The sequence below is a fragment of the Poecile atricapillus genome, chromosome 23, assembly GCF_030490865.1.
Source record: "Poecile atricapillus isolate bPoeAtr1 chromosome 23, bPoeAtr1.hap1, whole genome shotgun sequence".
In the NCBI taxonomy this organism is placed as follows: domain Eukaryota; kingdom Metazoa; phylum Chordata; class Aves; order Passeriformes; family Paridae; genus Poecile; species Poecile atricapillus.
In genome coordinates, this window is record NC_081271.1 from 2,567,704 (window position 1) to 2,594,246 (window position 26,543).

Genomic DNA, 26,543 nt, shown 5'->3' on the forward strand with positions numbered 1-26,543 from the left:
GGAGGAGCCGCCGCCGCACCGGAGCCATCGCTCTTGTCGGGGCCGGGGCGCACCGGCGGGGGGCGGCGGCGGCGGCGGCGCTGCTGCTTCACCCCCCGCACCCCCGGCCCATCCCGCACGGCCCGCGGGGCTCCGCCGCCCTCCCGCCCGCCCGGAGCCTTCCCGGAACCCTCCCCGAGCCCGCCCGGAGCCAGCCCGGTGCTCGCCATGCTCTCCGGGGCGCCGCCGCCGCCCGCCGGCTTCCCCAGCCCGCCGCCGCCGCAGCCGCCGCCGCCGCCGCCGCCCGCCGCTCCCCCGCACGGGCCGCCGCCGTTCCCGGGGAAGGGCGGCCTGCAGATCCGGAAGAATGCCATCACGGACGACTACAAGGTCACCACGCAAGTGCTGGGGCTCGGCATCAACGGGAAAGTTTTGGAGATCTTCAGTAAGAAGAGCGGCGAGAAGTTCGCGCTCAAGGTGCGCGGGGACCCCCGCGCCGGGGACCGGGGGGGACGCGGGGAGCGGGCGGGCGCGGCCGGGAGGGGCCCGGGGAGCGGCAGCGGCGCTGCTGACAGTGATGGAAGGTGTCTGCTGCGGGGGGAAGGGGGTCCCGGGGGGGCCAGCGGGGCCCGCCGGACAATGAGCTCCGCCCGCCCCTCCGGCCGCGCTTTAATCTCGTTTTTCCCCCCCGTTAAAAGCGGCGAGACGCGGCTTTCCAGCTTTGTAGTGGGAAACGAAGCGAAATGACATCTTGGTAGCACGAGGGTGGTGGTGGTGGGGGGCTGGCCTGGAGTGGAGACCGTGGCCTGGCGGGGATGCCCCCGGGGGGATGCGCATCTTGGAATGCCGGGGTCCGCATCCCCGAGTGTGGGGTCACACCGCGGAACGTGGGGGTCCCTCCGTGGTGTGTGCTGTGAGCACCGGCAGCTGCTCACTGTCCCCGTCCCGTGTCCCCTCCCGGTGTAACACCGAGCTTCCCACGGGGAATATTTCAGCGTTAAGATGTTACCCCTAACTTGCTTCTCTTTGGCAGGCGTAGCTCAGCAGTGGCTACTGTGTTTGAGCAGGCTCTGGGTGATGCCGCCCTTCTCCTTGTTTCCAAACGAGGTTTTTGAGCAAAGAGGGGAGCGTGCCTCCCTGCCAGCGAGGCTTGGGGAAGTTTGAATGGATTCCTGACACGCCAGGAGCAAGGCTGGCTGCTCGGTGGGAGCGCCGTGTTCTCCAGCATCCGTGCAATTTGCGCCCACACATGAGCTGTTCCAATCCTTGGCGTTACCCCGAGAACTGGGAAGGCTAAAAACACCCCACCTAAACCCATAACCCTCACCTAAACTTGTAATTCCCACCTAAACCTGTAATCCCACTTCTTTTGTGTTTAGAGTTGCCTCTCTGGCGGTGTCTGGGGTTCATAACCTGAGTGAGGGAATGAACGTGGGGCTTTGGGGGCACAAGCTGTGCTGCAGGGGTGGTGGCGTGGGCAAGGTGTGGTGCTCAGTGTCTGTGGTTAAGGAAGGGGGGTCGGCTGGGTAATAAAAGTTTGGCTTTTCCTTCAGAAACGCCAAAGACGTTGCCATCCCCGCCTTGTACTCCAGGGTGACATTGTGTTGTCATCTCATTGGGTTGAAAATTAGAGAAATCCTCTTGTGTTTTGACAGACGGGCTCCTCCTCGCCTCTGAAGTTGAGTCACACATTTAAAGCACAGATCCCAGCACTTCCCTCTCTCAGCCCTGAAAGGGGAAGGATGGAGGAGGCCGGAGGTTGCTCTGCCCGGCGGGGTTGGGACACGGGACCGCTGCTGTCACCCTGCCCGTGCCAGAGCCAGGGGTCAGGGTTTGTGTCACACAGGTCCCTGGGCTTGTTGAAAAGCGTCCTGGAGTGTGGGACTGCAAGCTGGGGTGTAGGAGGGTGACACAGAGTGTCTGTGTGGCTCTTGCAGGGTGAGGTATATTCGACACTGAATCTCTTTTAGGAAAAGGGATTGTCTTGCCTGTCCCCTGTCCTGGCCTCTCCTGGCGTCCCTGATGGGGAGGGACGAGTTCAGCTGAGTGGTTGGACGTGTCCCTGGCTTCTCAAAGAGCAGCACAGCTGCTACTGTAAGTGATTCCCTCCAGCACCTTCCAAACTGCTACGCTGGGAGTTTGGGCTCCGGGATGAGCCCATGGGTGCTCGTCCTGCCCTCGTGAGAGTGACCTACAGCTTGGCTGACTCTGTTGGGATATTTGGACTGAGCTGCAGAGCCCAAACTTGGTGTGGGTGACTGTCCTAGACATGATGTGTGCTGACTTCATTCCCTCCTCGGGTGCACAGCCGGGCTGACGTCTCTGCTAGAGACCTGTGGAGAGGTATTTGGGTCCAAATTACTCACGGGCTGCATCAGAGTGGAAAGATGACCTAAAGCAGGATCCACAGAAGTGATTGCATCGAGTTGTCATGTTTCAGATGATGCTTAAAAGAATCCTGATGGCCCATCGCCAGGAGCCACAGCTGAAATCTGTCTGCTGCCTGCTTTGGTTGTGCAGTGAACCTTTCCATTTGGAGTGTCATTCTTTAGGTTTGCTGTTCCAAAATCTTGTATAACAATGCAATCCTTCACTGGAGGATGAGACACAGTTGTGTCTCTCCCCGATGTGAACGGTGTCTTCTGGTCATGCTGTGCTTCCTCTTGGGTCACGAGCAAATGTTGTGTTGTTAAAGCTCTTCCTCCCAAATCAAGAGATGGTTTCGGTACCAGAAGGGTTTTGCTGAGAGTCACTTCGCTGAAGAGAATTTTTCAGTGCTCCAGGAGAGTTTGATCTCAGGGACAGTGTTCTAGCAGCAGTGAAAACATGAAGGCCAATTTTCTTCTCCTTCCAGAGCAATAGTCCATGGCAGAGACACATCATTAAATAAAATGATGCTGTGTGTGAGTTAATGGATGGTAGTTCTGCTTGCTGTGTAGTACCTGGGTGAAAACAAGAGATTCCTCTACTCTTCTTATAGATTCTTGTTCATCCTTCTGTTTCCCACCCCCAATTTTATTGTCTTTTTTGGTGTCTGAGGTGTGGCAGCCCTGAATTATCTGGTGTGAAGCAGCCAGGGATGGTCCCAGTCAGTCACCCCTGAGCTGCCCCTGTTTGAAGCAGGGTGATCCGCTGCAGGGTGGGAGCAGGAAGCGTGGGGAGAGGTGATGAATGGAGCTGAAACTCCTGCTTCCTTACCCCGTTCTTCCTTGTACCTTGGTGTGATTTATTATTAGGCAAAATTAGGCTTGTAATTTCTGGGGAGGCTGCTGTATGTAGGTCACTGCTGGCCTGACTTGGCAGGCTTGGCTGTGGTCAGGCTGCAGTGGTGGGGCTGGGAGCGAGGGCTCTTTGCCTGCTGCAAATTCCACTTTTAAGACGAATCTTTGGGCTGGCTGCCTTAATTCCACGAGGAAATGGCAGCTAAGCCAGGCTGGAGAGTGGGGACTGGTATTGCAGGTGATGAGTTTTCCTCTGTTGTTCTCCTCTCTGTTTCCTCCTGCGTTGCACGATGGAACTCTTTGTGGAGCAGGTTTCCTTCAAAATAAATGAACAACAAAATAAATGAGCTGCTGACTTCAGCTTCAAAGCAGGAGATCCTCACCTGGACTGGTGAGCTTTGGAAGGGCTGGAGGAGCTCAGGGCCGTGGAGGCTGCTGGTGGATTTGCCCCTGTTTCTGGAGCATCCTTGGTGCTTTGGGGCGTGTTTGTGAAACACTCTCAGTGTGGATCCTGCCTCATCTGATAATCTGTGAGTGATGGCTCTGGTAATCTGTGAGTGATGGCTCTGATAATCTGTGAGTGATGGCTCTGGTAATCTGTGAGTGATGGCTCTGATAATCTGTGAGTGATGGTTCTGATAATCTGTGAGTGATGGCTCTGATAATCTGTGAGTGATGGCTCTGATAATCTGTGAGTGATGGTTCTCCTGATGGAGAAGGAGGATGGTGTTTGTGGGTTGCTGTTCTGGGAAGGTGCCTGTTGTGGAATTAGGGCAGGAGCTGATAGCTGAGCAGCTCCATGGATGGGTGAGCACCCAGTTTGAGATCAAATGCTGTGTCCCTCTGAAAATCCATCTGGGAAAACATCCCTGAAGTGAGGGAGATCCTGGGCTCGTGCTCATGGGAAGCAGCTTGCTGTGTCTGCTGTTCTTCTGTCCCTCTCTCAGTGGAGAGATGTATTTTTTATTAGCTCTGCCATGTATTTTATATAATCAGAAATGTCTTTGCTGTGGTTGAAAAGCCGTGGAAACGGCAGTGACATCACTGGGACTTTTCCAAAGCAGTGGTTTATTATCTCATTGACCAAAGGAGTCTACTGACTTGGGGTTTGAGTTTGTTTAAATGATGTAGGATTTGCCATAATCTCTTTTAAACACTTCACATGTTCTGAGCAGTCAGAACTGTGATTGTGATGGACTGATAAGGCCCGGGAGCAGGGGTTTTCTCTTTGCTACGTGCTCAGGAAGTGGCGGGGCTCTTCCTCTCAATAATAATCTAATGCCATCATGGTCTTGCAAAAGACGTTTCCCATGTTTTCAGAGGCGGGGAACTGAGATGCAGTGATTGACCAAACCTCAGAAGCGGCTCTGGGCTGAGGAGCTGAGCTGCCTGTGGCACACAGGCTGAAAACACAGCCCCTGGATGTGTGATTTTATAGCTAAATACCACCAGGTAAAAGGATGATTTTGCCATTCACTCTGAGCCCTGCTGGCCTTTGGCAAGATTAGTGCCTTCTGTGCCATCACTTCCACACAAACACCAGGAAAACCTCGTTACAGGACGCTGCTGGTTCGTGGGGCTCTGGAGGTGATGGCTCTGCCTCGGCTAGTGAGTGATGCAGAGCAGGGGCTGAGCTTTGCCAGACACGTGCTCTGAAACAACCAAAACAAAGTGTAAATAAAAACTGAGGCTGTGCAGCCTGAGAGCTGGCTCTCCCGACACGTTTGGAGCGCGAGGGGTGGGCACAGGTGATGGAAACTCCCGGAAGTTCCTGCTGAGGGAGCCTGAAGGATCGAGTTGGTGACTTCTCTCTTCCCAGACAGCTCTGGGATGTGCTCTGGCATCTGACGAGGAGGAAGAGCTCGTGCTGGGCTGCAGGGTGGTGCAGGTACGTGGGAGGCATCCTGAGGAGTGGCCAGGTCAGCAGTGGCTGTTGGTTTGATCCCATGGCACGGGAGCAGCATCACCCCAGCTTTATCATCTGCCATCTTCAGCTTTATCATCTGCCATCTTCTCAGCCTTCCTGGTGGGCTGAGATGCTCCGGGGGCTTTCCTCTTTTCAGACCCATCCTTTTGCTGTAGTCTTGCTGTCTGCTGAGAAACTGACAGGGAAGAGCCCTCCTTCCTTAAGAAAGCCTTTCCTCCCTCTCAGAGCACAATTTCCTCCGGACCTGCAGACGGCCCTCGCTGCAGAAGTCAGGCTCCTCTCCAAGCACAACTGGCCCCGCGCGTCTGGCCTCAAGTTGCAGCATTCAGGCAGCATGACCTCACCTCCTGGTTTCCAAGAATAACGTCCTGCCTCCCCTGCTGCCTCCCCTGCTGCCTCCCCTGCTGCCTCCCCTGCTGCAACCCCTGCTGCAACCCCTGCTGCAACCCCTGCTGCAACCCCTGCTGCAACTCCTGCTGCAACCCCTGCTGCCCCCCCTGCTGCCCCCCCTGCTGCCTCCCCTGCTGCCCCCCCTGCTGCCCCCCCTGCTGCCTCCCCTGCTGCCTCCCCTGCTGCCCCCCCTGCTGCCTCCCCTGCTGCCTCCCCTGCTGCCTCCCCTGCTGCAACCCCTGCTGCCTCCCCTGCTGCAACCCCTGCTGCCTCCCCTGCTGCCTCCCCTGCTGCCTCCCCTGCTGCCTCCCCTGCTGCCTCCCCTGCTGCAACCCCTGCTGCCTCCCCTGCTGCCTCCCCTGCTGCCTCCCCTGCTGCCTCCCCTGCTGCAACCCCTGCTGCCTCCCCTGCTGCCTCCCCTGCTGCCTCCCCTGCTGCCTCCCCTGCTGCCTCCCCTGCTGCAACCCCTGCTGCAACCCCTGCTGCAACCCCTGCTGCCTCCCCTGCTGCAACCCCTGCTGCCTCCCCTGCTGCCTCCCCTGCTGCAACCCCTGCTGCAACCCCTGCTGCAACCCCTGCTGCAACCCCTGCTGCCTCCCCTGCTGCAACCCCTGCTGCCTCCTCTGCTGCCTGCCCTGTGCTGCGCCGGGGCTGCCCACGGGGCCAGCGCGCCTGCCACAGCCCGCCATGGGCCAGCTCCGGGCTCTGGCTTGTGCCAGCTGTCCCCAGGTAGCCCTGTGCCCACCCCAGCCAGCTCGGGGCTCTGGCTTGTGCCAGGTGTCCCCAGGTAGCCCCATGCCCACCCCAGCTCTGGGGCTCTGGCTTGTGCCAGGCGTCCTCAGGTAGCCCCGTGCCCACCCCAGCTCTGGGGCTCTGGCTTGTGCCAGGTGTTCCCAGGTAGCCCCGTGCCCACCCCAGCTCTACGGCTCTGGCTTGTGCCAGGTGTCCCCAGGTAGCCCTGTGCCCACCCCAGCCAGCTCCGGGCTCTGATTTGTGCCAGGTGTCCCCAGGTAGCCCTGTGCCCACCCCAGCTCTGGGGCTGTGGCTTGTGCCAGGTGTCCCCAGGTAGCCCCATGCCCACCCCAGCCAGCTCCAGGCTCTGGCTTGTGCCAGATGTCCCCAGGTAGCCCCGTGCCCACCCCAGCTCCGGGCTCTGATTTGTGCCAGATGTCCCCAGGTAGCCCCGTGCCCACCCCAGCTCTGGCTTGTGCCAGGTGTCCCCAGGTAGCCCTGTGCCCACCCCAGGCTGCTCTGGGGTCTGGCTTGTGCCAGCTGTCCCCAGGTAGCCCCGTGCCCACCCCAGCTCTGGCTTGTGCCAGATGTCCCCAGGTAGCCCCGTGCCCACCCCAGGCTGCTCAGCTCCTCTGCCCTTTGTGGGCTGCAGAGGTGAGGCAGCAGCTGGGAGAGGGTTTTCAGGACCTGGCTGGTTTTGGAGGAGGGAGAGTTTGAAGCAGGACAAGGGTGATCCCTCCACCAGCTCCAGGGGCTGGCATGGGAACACAGCTTCCCAAAAATACCTAGTTTGGAGCCTGGGCAGTCAGACTGAGCCAGCATCACAGTCATTTCTGGGGGTGACAGGGTTGAGTTTAACAGCCCCCAGGTCCTGTATCCCACTGAAAGTGGGTCCCATCTTCATTGCTGCAAGGTGGGAACCCAGCCTGGTCTGGTGGAAGGTGTCCCTGCCCTCAGCACGGGGGGCTGGGAGGAGATGACCCTTCCTTCCAACCAAACCATTTTGTGATTGTCTTGCTCTCTGAAATATCTTCTCCTTTCAGCTCTGGCTGGCACCAGGGCTGTGAGAGTGCCTGGTGCCTGGAGGCTCGTTTTGGGGAGGACTCTCAGCTCTGTGGCCAGCTCCCCAGAGGAGATGGATGGGGATGGAGCAGGGCACGCAAGAGCAGGTCTGAATGCAGAGAGCTTTAACAGCCTTTTAAACTGTTCTTCCTTTGTACCCCTTGGCTGAGTCATTTCAAAGATTTCAGCCTTTTAAGATTTTACCAGTTTGAGGTGAGGATTACAGTGGCTGGCAGGTTTAATGGTTGCATTAACTCACTGCTGTGGCCTGGGGAGGGGACTAACAGCACCGAGTCCCTGAGTGCTGCTGGACCTGACATGACCTGGAATGAAAAGTTTTGCTGGAGATGCTGTGAGCCACAAAAACCTCACTGGGAGGGGGATGCAGGATCTACTCTGGGAGCTCCCCTGTGGTGGCTCCATCTTCACTCTGGTCCTGCTGGGGAGGATGGTGGCATCATCTTGTGGGTGAGGGCTTTCCCTCAGTGCTGTGCTGTGCCCAAGTGCCTGCTCCCCGTGGGGAGGGCAGGTGAGCTCTGTGGCCCAGGAGCCGTGCAGCTGGCACAGCCTTTGCCGTCATATGTAATGAGATTATTCAGGCACGTGCTTCTGTGCCTGGCTGCCCTGCCAGCTGTAGCCTAAACCAGAGATAAAGTCCAAAACACAAACCCAGATCTGAATGTTCCTGGGGCGCCCAGCCAGGCTGGGGCTTTGCTGCTCCGCTCTTGGTGTCCTTGTCCAGTTTGGCCTATAGACTGGGGGTTGGGGGAGGGATGGATTAATTTCCTTCATCACCATAATTAAGTTTGCTGCTTTGTGCCCTTGGCTGCAGGTGGGTGCCCGTTTTGAGCTCAACCTCTCCAGCTCTGCTGGCCCCAGAAGATGGAGGTCGGGCAGGTTTGGGGTCACTCTGATTCAGGCTAAACCCGTGTCCCAGCGGGCTGGGGCTCTGTGTTGTCCTTCCCCAGGGGCTGCAGCACCTCCTGGCTTGGGAGCATCTTCTGAGCTCTCAGACTGGAGCAGCTGCTCTCCCAGTCGCTGTCCTGCCGCGTCCTCTGGCCCTGCTGCGCCACACCGAGCTGGGACAGCCTCTCCAAGGGCTCCTTGCATGTCCTGCCAAGTGTGTGTTTTCAGGGAAATGTGGCTGGAACACAAGCTGGGGCTGCTGTGGAAATTTGGCAGCGTGTCCCCGTCAGGCTGCAGTTCCAGTAGCGGCAGCTCATCGCCTCGATGAGCCGGCTCCAAGGGGTTTTGCTTGGGAATGGGGCTGGAATTCTGGGTATCTCCACCAGGATGGGGCAAAAGCAGATGGAATCAGGTCCAAACAAACGTGAAAGTATGCATGTTATCCTCAGCTCAGTGTAACAAAAGCAGTAAATAAAATAAAGAGCAGGGGAGGTGTCTGGTAGCAAGGATGAGTTTGGAATTCCAGCAGCAACGAGCCTTGTGGCATCTCCCAGCTCAGCCTTGGCAACAACTTCCACTTGTTCCATCCCCACTTGTTTTAGTGAGCAGGAGGGGCCACTGTGGCTGTCACCGAGCTGTCACCACGGCTCTGGGGCTCGGTGTGAAGGAGCCACTGTCACCTGTGCCAGCCTCCTCCGGTCCCCTCGGGGCTGTGTGTGCCTCTCTCCTCCTCTGGGGCTGTTTCCCCAGCCCTTTGCTGGGAGCTTTGCTGGGAGAAGGAGCCCTGGGCAGGCGGCTTTTGCGCAAGAGGCTCTGGCAGTGCTGGGAAGGGCGGGCTTGCCAGGAAGTGTAAACTCAGGTTATCTCCTGGAAGTCATCAGAGCTGTGAATTTGGCATTTTGGGCTGGGTACCTCCCGTGCCTCCGGCAGAGCAGGGCAGTTCTGGGGAGCCGGGAGGTGTTGCAGCCCTTGCTGGATGCCTGCCCAGGCTCCTGGAGAAAACATCTTCCCCTTGCTGGCCCAGGAAGAGGCTTGGGAAGCCTTTTGCTTTTGTCCTCAGTGTTCCCCACAAGGATCCTGGTGAGAGGGATGTCACTGACACCTCTCCATCCCCTCCCACCCTGCTTGTCCCCCCTCGGAGCTCCCAGCCTCTTGTTGTAAGGAAGAGCTGCTGTGAAGAACAACTCAGCCAGGACATGAGATGTTCTGTGGCTGGTGGGATTCAGCAGGTCCCTGGGGGTCTTTGGAAGTGTCCTGGTGCTCCCATTCCCCAGCTCCTCACTGCTGGAGGAGACAGCCAGCCCTGCTGGGGTGCAGATGCTGGGCTGGTGAAAGCTGGGTGAGGATGATGCTGAGGAGGTTCTGGATAGATTAAAATGTGGTCATTGGGTGCTGCTGAGCAGCAGCTCGGGCAGGGGCTGGGTGAGGATGATGCTGTTCTGGATAGATTAAAATGTGGTCAATGGGTGCTGCTGAGCAGCAGCTCGGGCAGGGGCTGGGTGAGGATGATGCTGAGGAGGTTCTGGATGGATTAAAATGTGGTCAATGGGTGCTGCTGAGCAGCAGCTCGGGCAGGGGCTGGGTGAGGATGATGCTGAGGAGGTTCTGGATGGATTAAAATGTGGTCAATGGGTGCTGCTGAGCAGCAGCTCGGGCAGGGGCTGGGTGAGGATGATGCTGAGGAGGTTCTGGATAGATTAAAATGTGGTCATTGGGTGCTGCTGAGCAGCAGCTCGGGCAGGGGCTGGGTGGGAGGCAGAGCTGTGGAGCAGCTCTGAGGTTTCTGCCTCTGCCAGGATCAGGGAGCTGGGGAGGATGGTGTTTGTGTGCCTCAGTGCACTGCTTTGGGGTGATATTCCCATTTCTGGGCCTCGCCTGGAGGAGCTGCAGGGCAGGCACAGCTCTGGCCCTGTGGGCCCAGCTAATGAGAGCAAGGAGAGGGTTTGGGGAGCTCAGTGTACCCCGTTAGCTCAGTTTGGCCAGGCTCTGGCAGAAGGGACAGCGGGTTCTTATCAGGTCAAGCACCTCTGGCTTTAACCAAAGCGTTCCTTTCATGTTTCCTTCTCCTCAAAGATTGCCCTGAAACAACCAGGCAAATGTCACTGCAGGAGGGTTGGCCTGGGACGTGGGGCTGGTGCTTCGAGGGTTTCAGTGACTTAACTGCTGACCATCACTGGACATCTGGATCTTGTACCCACCTCAAATCCAATCCCCCCAGCAGCCCTGGAAAAAGCCTTGCCCTGTGTGAGAGCAGAGCCGTTCACAGGGGCTGTTCAAGGCTTCATTTCTCCCTCTGGCTGGGGAAATGGGGCTCTGCTCACTCGAGGTGATGCTCCAGGCTCAGTGGGGCCGTGCCAGCCCCGCTGCTCCCCGCAGAGCCCCAGGGGGACACAGGGGCTGCCCGAGCCCCGGGGTGGGCGGCAGAGCCACACAAAGGCTGCCCTGTCTGCTCTTTGGCTTCTCCCAGCCCTGAACTCTCCTCGTGAATAAGTGGGATTGAAAAAGCTTAAATTCATACAAAGCAGGGCCCAGGAGCCCCCGGCTGACCCAGAGGGAGCAGCTGCCCCCTGCTCACCCCGTGCCCTGGGGTCCTGGATAACGCTGCCCTGGGATGAGGGTGTGTGGAAGGGACAGGTTGCTTTTTAAAAGCTGGGCATGGGAATGCCCAAGGAGACCAGGCTCTTTGCCAAGGGAGCAGCAGTAGCTGCAGGAGGAGATTTTTTCTGTTAGTTTGTTTAAATATCCGTGCGTTTATCCTTTTTATCCCATCTCCCTTTTAATTTAGCAGGCAAAATGAGTCCAAACCACTTGCTGCCTGTGGGATTTGGTAGGAAATCAAGTAGCCTGCTGGTAAACACTGTCAAGCAGTGGGGTGCTGAGCATCCATGGCAGGATCAGTGACTCTTTCCAGTGTGTTTGCCACACGTGGTTTTGCTGTATATTGAAAAGATGTGAGAGCACAAAACCTCTGCTGTCAGCCCAGGCTGGATCAGGTTTGGTGGGGCTCTGAGCAGCCTGGGCGAGGGGAAGGTGTCCCTGCCCATGGCAGGGAGTTGGAATGGGATGATCTTCAGGGCTCCTTTTAACCCAAACCACTCCATGATTCAGTGGCCCCTTGCTCCGTGTTGATCCCAGCCCCCAACAGGGGGGAAATTTCCCCTCTGGTATTTTTGGAAGTTTGTGCAGCCAGGCACTTCACAGTGAGTTTTTCACACTCGTTGGCCAAGGTGTTTTGAGGTGATGGTGCTGACTGGGACACTGCTGGTCCAGGCTCTGTCCCAGCCTCACCAAACCTCCCCAGCCCCGGGGCCGCACGGCTGCTGCTGCCAACAGGTGCCCTGGAGGCTCCTGGGGCTGCCAAAAGCCTGCAGGGAGCTCAGAATAGCCACTGTGTCCTGAGAGCTTTCATGTGGTGCCAGCAGGATGCAGAGAAGGGCTTTTTCTAAAATAGAAACACAACTGTGTTTTCCTGCTGAAGGAGTCTCGGGGTGGCTGCTGGAGGAGGAGTGCCCTGCTCGGCTCCTGGCTTGGCAGGAGGCTCTCAGGGTTTCAGTGCACTGCTTCAGAGCCCAGGATTTCCTCTGAAGTGCTGACTGCTGTGGGTGAAGTGGAAGTGCACAGCCTTAGGAAGTGCTGGCTCTCGAGTCTGGGGTGTTGCTTGGCTCTTCAGCCACCTGGGTTTGTGGCAAACGGGGGTTTCCACCTGCAGGTCCTGCGGGGTGCTGGGGTTGGGAGAAGGATGAGGAGAGCGGCCTGAGGGACAGGGACAGCCTGGAGACTGCAGTGAGAGCTTTGGGGGTGTTTGGGGAGATGGCAAAGGAGAGGCTGGTGGGGGCTGTGTGCCCCTGACCAGCTCTGGATCACGCAGTGGGGTGCAATCTCCTCTTGTCCCTCTGCCCCTTCATCACCATCCCCTCTCCTAACACACATTTCTGCCCTTCTCCCTGCCCTGGACATCAGGGCTGCTGGTGACAGAGGTTCCTGTCTGCTGTGCCATGTGAGGAGCAGCAGGAGGAGGAGGAGGAGGAGGAGGAGGAGGAGGAGGAGGACTGTCGGTGGCTGTGGGGCCCCTGCCTCGCTGAGCACCTGCACAGACAAAGCCCTGTTATGAAATCCCTGAGCTGCTCCTGGCCTGGCCTTTTCCTCCTCCCAGCACTCTGGCAGGCTCCAGGCTGGTGTGGGCATGGTGCCTGCTGTGGGCTCTCCGTGATTCCAGCCCCTCTGGCACTGCCAAGGCGGGTGCTGGGTCTCAGCAGCCGGGGGGATGCTCTGCTCTGGATCCCCCAGAGCTGGGCTGCACATCCAGACCTTATCTCAGCAAGGTGTTTGCAGTGGCCTGGTGTTGACAAAGCCCAGGCAGGGGTGAAACTGTGTTAAACAAACAGCTGAGGAAGGGCAGGATGATGCAAAATGGTGCTGCCGTCACCGAGCTTCGGGGCTGCGTAAATGAAAACCCTCCTCAGGCTTGGCACCGGCGGAGGAAACACATCCCAAGGCCATCCTGCTCCCAGTGCCAGGGGCAAGTGGAACCTCAGGATGGGCTGGCCTCGATGCAGCTTTGTGTTTCAGTTTGTTTTTTTCCCTTTCTTTAAATACACATGTATTTATTTGTGCTGCACTGAGGTCTGTGTGGAAAGGCCATGGGCAGGACTCCTGTGCTGGGGGGGTGGGTGGCAGCGTCTTCTCTCCTCTCCTCTGTCCTGCCCATGGGCTGAGCCCTGAGAAATTTCATTTTTTGGGCAGATCTCAAGCCCAGGAGCTGCTGGGAAGCAGTGAGTGTTGTGGGGCTGCTTCTGGCAGGGCTTCACGGCTGCTCCGCTCGCAGGCGTGGGTCTGGGCCTCTCCCCAAAATCGCTTCAGCTGAGACGTTCAGGGAATGGGTGGACGTGTCCAAAAATAAAAGCAGTTCTGGGATGTGGGTGTGGGGACTCCAGAGCTGGCAGAGGGAGCGGGAAGGTCAGGCAGGGCTGTCCCCAGGGCTGGTGGGAGGCTGGTGGAGCCAGGGACCCAAGGAGATGCTCGGGGTGCTCTGTGCTCCCTCTGACGCTGTGGGTGCAGGGCTGCTGCAGGCAGCACCGTGCAGTGCTGGTGATCAGGGGTTTTTTGAAGCTCTGCCCGTGGGAGGGAAGCACAAAGGACATAGGTCAGCCCTGAGTTAATGGTTTACATCAGTGTTTACTTTGGTATTAATCACACCTGCAAATATCAACCACTTCCTATCACTGAAGCACTTGTGTGCTTTTCCGTTCGCGGCGTTGTCAGCTCCGATAGCAAATCTGGCAAGGAGAGGGGCTGGGAGGAGGAGCTGACCCCGGCCCTCAGCTCTGCCAAGAGGTGGAAGGTGAAGGTGGTGTGAGTGGAGCTGTGGCTGTGAAGATCTCTGCTCTTCCCACAGCTCCTTATTTCCCTTTCACTTTGTGTTGTGTGGATGAAAGGCCCCGGCAGAGGCAGCAGAGCTGTGTGGGATCAGGGGTTTGGTTTGCAGAGAGCATCTGAGCATCCCTGCCCAGAATGGCTCCATTCATGGAGCTCTGGCTTCTTCTGGCCCCAGGGCAGTCGGTGCCTTCCCTGCTCAAGCTGTGGTGGCTCCTGGTGGGCAGTGACACCTTGGACACCTTTGGAAAGGGATGGGAAGGGCTTGGTTGGAGCGTTTTGGGCGTTGTGACCCCGTTTGTCCCTGTGGGATTCACGGGAAGGTCCTGGCAGGGTGGTGGCTCTGTCACTCCAGCCAGATGTGGCACAGCAGGACATCTCGTGAGCGTGGCTCGTGCCTGGGCTGCTCCTGCTCCTCAGCTGGTGTCTCCTGGAGAGATGAGCATCGGCTGAGTCAGCCAAAGCCAGCTCTGCTGCTGCTGCTGCTGCTGCTGAGGGCTGGGAGGAAGGGGAGGCTCCCAAAACAAAAACATGGCACTGAATAGACCCCTAATTTTGTTTTCCTCAGATAAATGAAGCTGACACTCTTTGTTTCTCTGCTTTAAACACCAACCCCAGCCTGTTGCTGGCTGTGAGTCAGCGGGGATGCTTCGTGCCGCTGCCTTGTTGCCATTTACCTGCTCTGACTTTCTCCTGTGAGTTTTGCAGCCCCTTCCTGCCCACCTCCAGCCTCATCCCCAGCACCTCCACCACACTGGGACCCTTCCCTCAGCATCCAGGGTGCTGCTCCTGGACACCCACTGGGAAACTTCATCTCCAGGATGTGCCAAGAACATTTTTGCTGCTGGGAAATGTGCTCAGCAGCGCGGGGCTGGCCGGGGGGCAGCGCCCCGAGCGCACGGGGGGCACGGGCCCCTGGCAGGTGGCTCTTATTTAAACCCAGGCCTCTCTTCTGCTCCTCGCCTTTGTGTGCCTCGAGAGGCTTTTGTTGCAGCCTGAAAAGGCTGAATGGCTGCTGCATCTGTCGCAGGGGGAGAGCGGGGCAAGGAAATGCTCAGCAGATGCCCCGGGCAGGGGGGTGCGGGGCGGGGGGTCCCGAGCATCGCCCACCGGGCACGGACCCCCACGAGCAGGGGAGCTGGAGCACAGAGAACCCAGGCCTTGAGCAAGGCCCCTTGTGAAAGCACCGTGCAAGAGCTGCCTCTTCCCTCGCCCCATCTCCGTCCTCCGTTGCGACATCGCCCGCAGGAGCGGGGCGAACGCGCTGCGACATCTGCCCCCCTCATCTGCCTCCCTCATCTGCCTCCCTCCAAGCTGCTCCTGGCAGGGGTTTTAGCTCTCCCCTGGCTGGCACAGCCTCTTCACGCCTGGCTGGCTGCTCCTGTCGGGCTGTGCTGGGGATGCTCTCCCCCAGCTCGCCGCCGTGGCTCCGGGTCATCATCCCTGGGAGCGCTCGGATCATTCAGGCTGGGAGAATGCGGCCGAGCAGCTCGAGCGTGTGTGTGTCAGCTCGCGTTTGCTCGGCCTCGCTTGCCTCTCCTGTGCTGCTCTTTCTAATCTAAATAATCCTCTCTTGCTGGGATCCTTTCTCCAACCTTTCCATTTTCCCCGAGGCGAGAGAAGGTGGAGGATGGAGCCGGGTGCGCTCGTGTGGATCGGAGCCTCTGGTGGCTCCCATCCCTCTGGAAGGTGGGCAGCTGATGCTTGGCTGTCCAGCTTTGCTGTCCTGCCTCGCAGACCACCTTGGATGAAGCCAGCTCCATCAGGGAGCAGAGCCTGCCCTCCAAACACTCATCCTGGGCTGGCAGGACGGGGCACGCTGCTGCCGGACCCACGCTGCGCGCCTCCTCCTCCTCCGGACGCGTCACCCCTGCTCTCTGACTTTCCCCGGGCAAAACAATTGTGAGGATGAGGCTTTTGCCTCTTCTGTTGGGGCTTCAAACTCTTTCTGTGGCTCTTTGGGCGTGGGCAGAGCAGAAATGAAGCCCAGCTTGGGAAAGTCCCGTCACCAGGGCAGCCAGGCAGGTTGTGGTGGGTGTAAGCAGCAGGGATGGGGTTAATGTAAAGATTTATATAAGAGCCACGATGATGTGGGGGAGGCTTCCTGAGCTGCACCTTTAATTGTTACTGCCTTGTGGTTCAACCATGAATTTCCCTCCGTTTGGTAACACAATTCTTCTTTGGGGCTTTGGGACTCGTGATTTTATTTCTCTTTTGTAGCTCATAAACACCAAAAGGGGAACCAAGCTTTGCTGCTTCCTCATCCTGCTGCTGCCCTCTCCCTCCCAGCCGTGTCTGGCAGGGACTGGGGCAGCTTTGGGCTCATTACCTGCGGGCTCCCCAAATATTCTGGCATCACAGGCTCGGTTCAGTCCAGGGAGAGGTGGGAACAGCCTGTGCAAAACTTCCAGCGCTGGCCCTACAAATGTGTAAAGCAGCTGACGCCAGTTGGCAGCGAGTTTGCAGGGGAAGATTAGAAGAGGAAAATCCTTTGAAGAGAAACCCTTTTGCTTTATTAGGAAAAAATGCTCCTTGCCCTGTGCTAGCCGGGTCAGGGGAATCCAAAGCCTGCGTGTGTGATCCAGGCAGGGGGAAGCTCTGCTTTGCTTCCCTGCTGATAATTTGGGGGATGACAGCTTGCCTCTTCGCTGTGGGTTTATTCTTGCAACTCAGCAAGAGTTTATTTTAACCCCTGTGGTGCAGGGGAGCTCCTGGGGGTGGTTTGGGGCCTGGGTACAGCCCTGCAGGTCCTGTTGGAGGGGTGGGTGCTGCATGGCCTGCGCTGTTCTGCTGGGGACTGAGGAGAATCCAGGGGGGATCAAAACACACAGGGAAATAAAACCACCCTGCCTGCCAGAGCAGCTGGAGAGCCTGGGGTGAGTGTGGGGCAACCCTGGGAAATGGGCAGCTCAACACCCCAGAGTGAGCCTGATCCTCACTTCCCATGGGAATTGCCTGTGGGAGGTGAGTTTTTCCTCTTGCCCATCAGAGAGTGCTCGGCTCGCAGAGGGGCAGCGGCGTTTGGGGCTGTGGTGGCACCCACAGCGAGGGGGGACAGTGGGACAGGAGGGACAGTGGGACAGCAGGGACAGTGGGACAGTGTCCTCAGGGACCTCCTGCGTGCCAGGGGAGGAGGGAGCTTCCTTTTCCAACCTGTCGTGACTCATGGAACATCATCCCAGGAGGAGGCGGCGAGACTGAATCAGTGGTGCCTGAGGACACGCTCGGAGAGGGAACGTGAGCGTGGGCAGCTCCAGCCCCTGCTTTGCTCCAGAGCTTTCCTTCCTTCCTTCCTTCCTTCCTCGTGCCCACCCACCCGTGCTGTGCTTGTCCTGAGGTGATGGGGGGAAATCCAGCTCCTTGTGGTGCTGAGCTCTTCCTTGGAGCTGAAGCTCATTTTTGATGCCTGCAGGACCAGGCTGGAGCCTGGGTTTGGGTTTGCTCAGAGAGGTTCCCCTGCAGAAACCCTGTTTTGTTTTCAGGAGCTGCTTCCAGGGTTTGTTTTTCCAAGGTGGGGAAAAGCCCAGAGGTGCTGCTGGAGCTCCTGAGGAGCCTTTGCTGCTCTGGGGGTCCTGAGCACATCGGGCTGGGCTGTGCCATCCTCTGGGCCTGAGGGCTCTAATGAAGCTAATGAGGGTGTTTAGAGGAACACAGAACTAATTTCTCTCGCAGCATGGAAAGGCTCCTGGGGGAGCTGGGCTGAGCCAAGGCACAGGATGGCAGACAACGCTGTCTGCCCAAATCTCAGAGGTGTCAGGCTGCTGGGAGGGGAGCTGGAATGAGGCTGAAAGCTGAATTTCCTCCCTGATTGCCAGCAGGGTGGAGTGGCTGGTTCCCTGCTCTCCCTGCTTGCCTGCAGGGAGTGCCGCAGTGGGAAGCAGGGATGGGATGGGGTGAGCAGGGATGGGATGGGGTGAGCAGGGCTGTCCCCTGCGGTGCTCAGGGACACAGGGCTGCTCTGGGATGCTGAGCTGATGTTTGGAGATGTGGCTGCAGATCTGAGCACCCAGCAGCCATCCCAGGAAAGGGATGCAGCTCCTCCTGTGTGAATCCTGCCCAGATTTGCTCCGAGGTGGTGGCAGAGCTTCCTCTGCAGCGCTGCCCTTGTGCCCTGCCCGGGGACACTTGTGTAACTCGGGGATCCGGTTACTGCCCAGCTCAGCTGCCGAGCCCTCCTCTGTCTCCAGCAGGAGCAGGCAGGAATAATGAAGTTTGATCTCTGAGGAGCCCTTCTTTGCAAGGGGAACAGGAGAAAAGAGCTGGAAAAGCTGAACTGAGAGCAGCTGAACTGAGAGCAGCTGTCCAGGCTGTTGCCATCGAAGGGTTAACCCTGGTTGTGTTCCAGATTACTGGGTTGCAAAATCAGCTGGGGTGGGATGGGGGCACTTCATCCTTGCTGAACCTCAGGGGAAACACGAGGTGATTTTCCCATCCCAGCCTCCTCATTGGGAGCCAAGAAATACAAATCTTTTTGCGGTCACAGGCTGCCCTGGACACCGGGGCTACATTCGGGCCGAGGGCAGGGTTGCCACAGCCCCAAATACATTGGATGTGGAGTTCCTGTGAGCAGAGCAGTGCCAGGACATCACCCACCAGAGGTTTCACTGCTGGCTGGGGCTGGGCAATGGGAGGGAAGGTTGGCAGCTGTAGGTTTGTCCCCACCTAAAGGGGACAAACTGGTGCTGTTGCCCCACCACTGTGTTGTGCTTGGCCCATTCCCGGCATCCCAGGGCACAGGGAGCTGGTGCTGATGCTGAGGGCAGGGGTTTTGGGGTACAGCAGGGGTTTTGGGGTGCAGCAGGTGATGATGGGGCTGTGGGCTGCCTCTGCTGTGGCTTGTCCATCCCCACATCCCTCCTGCAGCAGCACTGGCCTTCCCCACGCAGCCTCTGTGCATCTGGCCTTCAGCTCCCCACCACACCACTGCCACCGGGAACATTTCCTAAATTGACCAAATCATTCCCTTAACGAGGCTTAATCTGCTCCTCTCCAAGCCTCTCCATCACCTCTCCAGGCAGAGCTGGCAGGGGAGCAGCTGGATCCCAGCTGGGTGTTATGAGAGCACCGGGGCAGGTGTTTGCTCCTGGAGGTTGGCTGGGTACAAAAACAAACGTCAGGACCGTGCTGCTGCAGGTAATGGAGGCTGCTGCCTCCTGCTTCGTTACAAATCCAATTAATCTCCTATAAAAGCACTCAGAGTGGCCTCTAAAAATGGGATGTATTTTGCTGTACCTCTGCTGTTTGTCTTGTGCAGAATGATGTTAACTAGCTGCTTCCTGCTGGTCCATTTTCCCGGCGCATAATTACAAATTGCTTTGTTTTTCTTTTCTCTTCAGCTTCCTGGGTCCCCACTCTAGGCTCTTCAGAGGGGCTGCAAATAGCCAGGCTTTTCTCCAGTCCCCTTTGCACGGCTCCTCGGGGGGCTGGTGTTACTCTTAGGGTTTTTGGCTCCTGCAGGATCTGTTTTTAGGCTAATTAAGGAATAGAGGAGCGAGGAGGGGCTGTCCAGCTTTCTGCCCTGAAGCTGTCGGTGTGAGTGATGGCAAGGAGTTGTGCAAAGGTTGCCTTTGGCCACTTTGGTCCTTGCTGAGCCTCCCCAGGTGCACAGGTTCCTGCAGGGTTCCTCTCCTGGGGAAGCAGCAGAGCTGAGGAGGTGGGAGAGGCGTGAGCAGAGCCCAGGGATGGTGTTTGGGGTGGGTGGCTGAAGGGCTCATCCTGGCTGTGCCTTTCCCCGTGCCAGGGTTACTCTGCCAGGGCAGCAGCATCAGTGAGTGTTTCTTCTGTGTTTTTTGGGAATTAATCCTTGTTCCTGTGAAATCCCCACTGTGCTGGGCGCCGCTCTGGGTCCTGCAGAGCGTCCCAGGGCTGATGTTCCTCGGCTCCTGGAGCGTGGAGAGCTCAGAGGGGTCAGGACTTTTCTGTCTAAATCTCATTAAAATGACCAAACCTGCTGTTTCCTGCAGGGTGGGGGTGTGTTTCCACATCCCCCTGCTCACTGCTGCTCCAGGGGGCTCCAAGGGGCTGAGCCCGGCCCCAAAGGCTGCCGGGGACAGGAAGGAAAATGAACTACGCTTAAGATAGACACATTTGTTATTCTATATTTAGGAGCACAATAATTAAGGCTGGTTGTTTATCCTGACAAACATCATAATTAATAGTCTATGGCAGGCAAGCAAATCCTTCCTGCACCTGGGAACTCTGAGCTGTCCTTGGGAAGGGCAGGGGGCTCATTAAAGAGCTGTAATTTAGGGAACATCTGGAGGTTTGCTTTGTCCCCTCCCCAGGCACGTGTGCTGGTGGGCTTTGAATTTGTGGCGAGGGAGCTTTTGTGGTCAGGAGGGTCCCATGGAGCAGCAGGCTGAGGGATGGGAAATGATGGGGGACAGCAAAGGGCAGAGCGAGGATGCTTGGTGGCACCCAGGGGTGCAGCGGTGGAGGTATCAGGGTGCAGAAGCCGGCTCATAAATGCAGTAGGTCTTGCTGGAGGGGGCACTGGGAGGTGGCAGGCAGCCAGAATAAGCTTTTCCAAGCCTTAGGAGGAAGGGCAAGCTGAGGGCAAACGGCTTCTCAGCGTTCCCACTAGATGGGGATGGAGGCATTGTCAGAGCGCTCTCGCTGCGCCCACAGGGAGCACCCGGCCCTCGCCCCCGCGTCCTCTCTGGTGGCCACGGTGCCAGCCAGGGGTCATGACCCGGCTCCCCGGGGGTGGCTCGGGGCTGACAGGATGTCACTTCTCCCACAGATGCTGCAGGACTGCCCCAAGGCCCGCAGGGAAGTGGAGCTGCACTGGCGAGCGTCGCAGTGCGCGCACATCGTTCGCATCATGGACGTCTACGAGAACCTCTACCAGGGGAGGAAGTGTCTCCTCATCGTCATGGAGTGGTGAGCACCGGCCCACGAACTGCCTAGCCCTGCAGGGTGGTGCCAAAACGGGGGTGGGCATCTTCCAGCCCTGGGGAGTGTGAGGGATGCCGGCCCGGGCAGGGGTTGGCGTTGGAGGGACGGGGGCTGCGCTGGCTCTGAGTCATCCTGAGAACGCGCTCGGCTCTGCGAGGCTCGCTGGGTCACAACCAAACTGCCTTTGGCCATCAAAAGCCGGGGGAGGCAGCGGGTTCCTGGCAGCCCAGCAGCTGCAGTGGGGCAGTGAACACACTGAGCTGGCAGCTCTGGTACTGCCCTGGCAGCTCCTGCCAGCTGCAGCAGCTGAGCTTTGGGTAGGAGCTTGGTATTAACCTGGGGACGAGGAGGAGGGATGAAGGGGAAAGTATTGAAACCACATCCCAACCGCAGCTGTGATTTGATGCAGCTTCCTTGCCAAAACCTCTCCTCTGGCAAGCTGGTAGATCGCCTGGGGGGGCAGTGGGCGCAGGAGCAGTGCCAGGGCAAGGTGGCACAGCAGCCCCAGAGCGGCTCCTGTGGGGGAACAGGCACCTGAGAACCACCCTGGCACTCTGGGCAGCCAGGGCTGGGAAAGGGGTGTGTGGTGAGGAAACAAAGAGCAGCTGAGGGGTCCCCAGGACTGTGTGACCCAGGGGTGCTCTGGGGACAACGCCCATCGCAAGGCAGGATTTGACTTCCAGCAGGAGCAGGCTCTGGATCCATCCTGGCAGGCTCTGGCTCCATCCTGGCAGGCTCTGGATCCATCCTGGCAGGCTCTGGCTCCATCCTGGCAGGCTCTGGATCCATCCTGGCCGGCTCTGGATCCATCCTGGCAGGCTCTGGCTCCATCCTGGCAGGCTCTGGATCCATCCTGGCAGGCTCTGGATCCATCCTGGCAGGCCCTGGATCCATCCTGGCAGGCCCTGGATCCATCCTGGCAGGCTCTGGATCCATCCTGGCAGGCTCTGGATCCATCCTGGCAGGCTCTGGATCCATCCTGGCAGGCTCTGGATCCATCCTGGCAGGCTCTGGCTCCATCCTGGCAGGCCCTGGATCCATCCTGGCAGGCTCTGGATCCATCCTGGCAGGGTCTGGCTCCATCCTGGCAGGCTCTGGATCCATCCTGGCAGGCTCTGGATCCATCCTGGCAGGCTCTGGATCCATCCTGGCAGGCTCTGGATCCATCCTGGCAGGCTCTGGATCCATCCTGGCAGGTTCTGTGCAGCAGAGGGCTCTGATGAGGGCTGCAGGCCATTGCTGTTGCAGATGTGACTGTCAAGGAGATGCTATCAGCTCTGGGAAAGCCAAGCTGCTCCTGCTTCAGTCAGATAAGGCAGGGGCAGGAAGTGCCATTATCCCTGCTCTCATGGAGAATTCTCCCATATCTCAGTCCTGATCTCTGTGGCAGCTGCATTTCCCGAGGGTATCTGGGGAGGGAACCCCACCAGAGGCTCTCCAACACCTCCCATGGGACCTGGCTGTGCTGCAGTGGGGTCCAGCCTCTGCCTCCCAGCTTGGGGAGCCCATTGTGACACTGCTGATGTCTCAGCCGTGCCCTGAGCTTTGCTCAGCACTTCTGTGCTGGGTCAGGGTGCTGCTGAGGCAGTTGGCCTGTGAGCAAAAGGAGGCCACGTGTGCTGGGAGAGCTCTCACCAACTTCAAGCCACATTTGCTGCCTTTACTGTAAATGTGTTTCTGTGGGCTGCCGGGGTGACCACGTCCGCCTGCGCCTCTGCCAGCACAGAGCCTCTGCCCTGCTCGTTTCGGGAAGGAGGAGGCTCTGAAATGCCCCAGAAGCACCAAGCCAAGCACTTGGATGGGGAAGGGGATTGTTTCCTGCTGAGCAGCAGAGGGTTTGGTGCAGTTTGTGGCAGTGTGAGATGGACACACGGCGTGTAACACCACCTGCTTCTCTTGCAGCTTGGATGGCGGGGAGCTCTTCAGCCGGATTCAGGACAGGGGAGACCAGGCCTTCACAGAACGGGGTATGGAGCCCACGCCCTGCTGGCCTTTCAGTCCACCCCATCCCCTCAGTGACTCTTGAGCCTTCAGCAGAGTTTGGAGCTCCCAGAGGAACATGGGTGCAAGGGCCCTGCTTTTCATGTTCACTTGGGAATAGGGTTAGGGGGGATTTTCTCAGCTGCTCCCACGCTCTGTCCGTCCCACTCCTGTCAGAAACACCCACCTTCCGCAAAAAATTAAGTCCGTGGGCTGTGGTTCTCATAGATCTTATTAATCTTATTAATTTCGTTCTCTCTGGCCAGGCAAAGCAGCCACACAACCCAAACCCTGAGCCTGTTGCTCCCTTGACTTCCCACCCTAAGGGGAAGCCTTTCCCAGCTGGATTCCTTGCTGCCTGGGTGTCCTAAATGGTGCAATCCCCTCTTTGGTATCAGGGTCAGGGGCTGGACTCTGCCCCATCCCTCCCCTGCAGTTTCTGGGAGCTACAGGCTCCTTACCCAGGGGAGTGGCAGAGACTCCATGGAAAGGGGGAGACTTCCAGCAGAGAGAACCCCTTTGACCTCAGCCAGGTTCTTCTGACTCCTGGTTTGTAGACTTGCCCAGGGAGTGGTGGTGCCCTTTTTAACTTGCTTGTGAAGGCTTCTGATGGTTTCTTTGCTGCTTCAGAGGCTTCGGAGATCATGAAGAGCATTGGGGAAGCCATCCAGTACCTGCACTCCATCAACATCGCGCACCGGGACGTGAAGGTACCACCCCGAGCCCTCCCCTGGCAGTGCTGAGCCCCCCTTGGCCGTGCCAGGGCCGGGCTGGCCCAGCCCTGCTGCTCAGCCCCTTCTTCCCTGCGTTTTCCCAGCCGGAAAACCTCCTGTACACCTCCAAACGGCCCAACGCCGTGCTGAAACTCACCGACTTCGGCTTCGCCAAGGAAACCACCACGCACAACTCCCTGGCCACGCCGTGCTACACGCCCTACTACGTGGGTCAGTGCCTGGGGGGCTGGGCTGGGGGGTTTGGAGGGCTGGGGGGGTTTGGAGGGTGCCATGTGCAGCCCAGCACCTCTGGAGGCTGAGGTGCAGCAGGGAGCCTGCTCCAGGCAGCGCTTCCCAGAGTGCCCAGAGCTGCAGGTGGCTCTCGGTGTCTCCATGGGGTGGCAGAGCCCTCTCACCCGGTGCTGACACTTGGATTTAGGATTTTCTTTCTGTCTTTACCAGCCCCAGAAGTGCTGGGCCCAGAGAAGTACGACAAGTCCTGTGACATGTGGTCCCTCGGTGTCATCATGTATATTCTGTAAGTCTGAGGGTTCCTCTCCCTCCTGCCGGGCTCAGCTCCTGCTCCTGGCACTGCCCTGTGCCCTGTGGGTGCTCCTGGGGAGGCTTTTGGGGTGGCCCATTGGCTGTGTTCCCTCTCCTGCTGCAGGCTCTGCGGGTACCCCCCCTTCTACTCCAACCACGGCCTGGCCATCTCTCCTGGCATGAAGAAGCGGATCCGAATGGGCCAGTACGAGTTTCCCAACCCCGAATGGTCCGAGGTGTCCGAGGAAGGTAAATGTGGTGCCTGTCCCCAGGCTGAGGTCTCCCTTTGAGGGCTGGCTGTGGCAGGAGGGGGTGCAGGGGTTTTGGGGCTGGGCTGGAGCTCAGCAGAGCCCCCGGGAGCTGCTGGGCCCTGACCCTGCCCCAACGCTTGCAGTGAAGCAGCTGATCCGAAACCTGCTGAAAACAGACCCCACCCAGCGCATGACAATAACCGAGTTCATGAACCACCCCTGGATCATGGTGAGGGTGGGCATGGATGGGATGGGATCCATGGGATGGGATCCATGGGATGGGATCCACGGGATGGGATCCGTGGGAGGGGATGGGATCCATGGGATGGGATGGGATCGATGGGATGGGATCCATGGGATGGGATCCATGGGATGGGATGGGATGGGATGGGATGGGATGGGATGGGATGGGATGGGATGGGATGGATGGGATGGATGGGATGGGATGGATGCCTGTGGCTCCCAGCTCACACTCCTCCCCTCTCCTGGCAGCAATCCATGCAGGTGCCCCAGACCCCGCTGCACACCAGCCGTGTGCTGAAGGAGGAGAAGGACCTGTGGGAGGATGTGAAGGTAAAACCTCTCTCTGTCCCTGCCTGCAATGCTCTGCACCCCTCTGTCAGCCGGGGAATGGCCTCTCCTGTGCTCCTGCACACCAGGCTCGTCCCCTGTCCCTGGAAGTGCTCAAAAACTGCCTTGAAGTGGCACCTGGGGGGTGATTGAGTGCTGGAGTGGCTGTGTTGGATTTACCACAGAATCACAGAATGGATTGGGTTGGAAGGGACCTCAAATGCCAGGGCAGGGACACCTTCCACTATCCCAGGAAAAGCGAGCCAAACCAAAGCCAGCCTGGCCTTGGACACTGCCAGGGATGGGGCAGCCACAGCTTCTCTGGGAATTCCATCCCAGGGATGGGATCTCCCCACCCTCACAGGTTGGATCAAGGAAGGCTTTTCCAACCTGAACAATTCCACCATTCCAATTCGGTCTGGGGCACATCTGTGCTTGGGATGGAGCCAAAAAATTTGGCAGTGGGACACTCAGGCCCTGCTGCAATTAATCCCCAGCTGCTTTGGGGAGCCTGGGGGGGCTTTGCTGATGGCTCTGTGCCCCCTGCCCGCAGGAGGAGATGACCAGTGCCCTGGCCACCATGCGAGTGGACTACGAACAAATCAAGATCAAGAAAATCGAGGATTCCTCGAACCCTCTGCTGATGAAGAGGAGGAAGAAAGCCAACCCCCCCGAGCCCGCCGCGCTGCCCCACTGAGGGTCCCCGCCCGCCGGCCCTCCAGAAAGCAATAACTATATATATATATATATTTTTTAAGGAAAAAAAAAGACAAAAAGAAACAGACTGTTCTATCGAGCGCATGGAATTCAGACATTTATACCAGACTAGTTATTTTTAGCTACTCACCTGTGTTTCTGACCTTTCTGGAGCAGGTGCTGAGATTCCCCTCCCCTCACATCCACACCTGCACCCAGGGATTTTTGTCCTGTAGGTGAACGCCGCCAATAATTGGATTTTTATTTTTCTTTTGTGAAACAGTTTTGATTTATATATATATATATATATATATATTTTTTTTTTTTTCTCCTCCTTCCTTCCAAAGACATGGAAACTCCTGTGGTGACCTTTTTAGGGTATATAACGTATAAATATTTTTTAAAAACTACTGTAGAGCTGAAACCCAGGCAGCGTGTTCCCTGTGTGGATGCTGGCTAGAGACAGGCTCCAGGCTTGGCAGCGGCTCAGGGAAGGAGAGCTGCCCTCCCCCCTGTCCTGCTGCCCTGCTGGGGGCCACCAAATAAAGCCCAGGAGCCAAAAAGCAGCGCCCCAGCCCTCCCTGAGCCGAGCTGGATGTGCCTGGCAGCAGCGTCTGTCTGTCTGTCTGTCTGGGGTGTGTGTCTGTCCGCAGCTGCTCGGGGCTCTGAGCTCAGGGGGGGCAGGAGGCCGTCCTGCCCCCCAGCTCTGCAGGGATGTGTGCCCCCCATGCCCACCCCCCTGCCCTGGGGGGGTCCCTGGGGGGTCCCTGGGGGGTCCCTGGGGGGTCCCTGGGGGGTCCCTGGGGACAGGGGGTGGCAGGGGAGGGCTGGAGCTGGCACAGCTTGAGCCAGGATGGCAGCACCGACCCCTCCCTGGCCGGGGCTGGGGGTGCTGCTGCTCCCCCCAGGGTGGCTCCTGCGGCTGCTCTGAAGTCTTTAGTCCATGAATTATTATTATTATTATTATTTGTCACGATGTTTCACTTCGTTAAATGTGTTTGAATGGAGAAAAACAATTTTTTAAGGCGATGTTTAGTTTTTAGGCGATCTTTTAGACACTGTATGGAATTTTAATTTGTTTTTGAAAACTGGTTTTTATCCCTTTTTTCTTTTGTTTTTAATTTTTTTTTTAATTATTTTTGTCTGTTGGCTTATACTAATCTTCCTGGTCTGCTCTTCAGTCCTTTGGATTAAAGACACTTAAAAAGTCACCCAGTCTCTCCTGTTGCTTGTGTGGCTGTGAAGAACCAACCCCAGTGCTCCAGCTGCTCTCCCTGTGTCCCAAAACTGCTCTTTTTTCCAC

The 26,543-nt window shown here is 58.0% G+C and overlaps 1 protein-coding gene across 1 annotated transcript; it reads left to right on the forward strand.

Annotated features, from left to right (window-relative positions):
• MAPKAPK2 (MAPK activated protein kinase 2) lies at positions 1 to 26,451 on the forward strand. The gene is made up of 10 exons (XM_058855828.1): positions 1 to 456; positions 20,333 to 20,472; positions 22,390 to 22,454; positions 23,098 to 23,177; positions 23,285 to 23,411; positions 23,643 to 23,718; positions 23,848 to 23,972; positions 24,118 to 24,203; positions 24,467 to 24,547; positions 25,098 to 26,451. The coding sequence occupies exons 1-10, from the start codon at positions 208 to 210 to the stop codon at positions 25,239 to 25,241; spliced, it is 1,173 nt and encodes a 390-aa protein (XP_058711811.1). The 5' UTR covers positions 1 to 207; the 3' UTR covers positions 25,242 to 26,451.
• Positions 26,452 to 26,543: the final 92 nt, after the last annotated feature.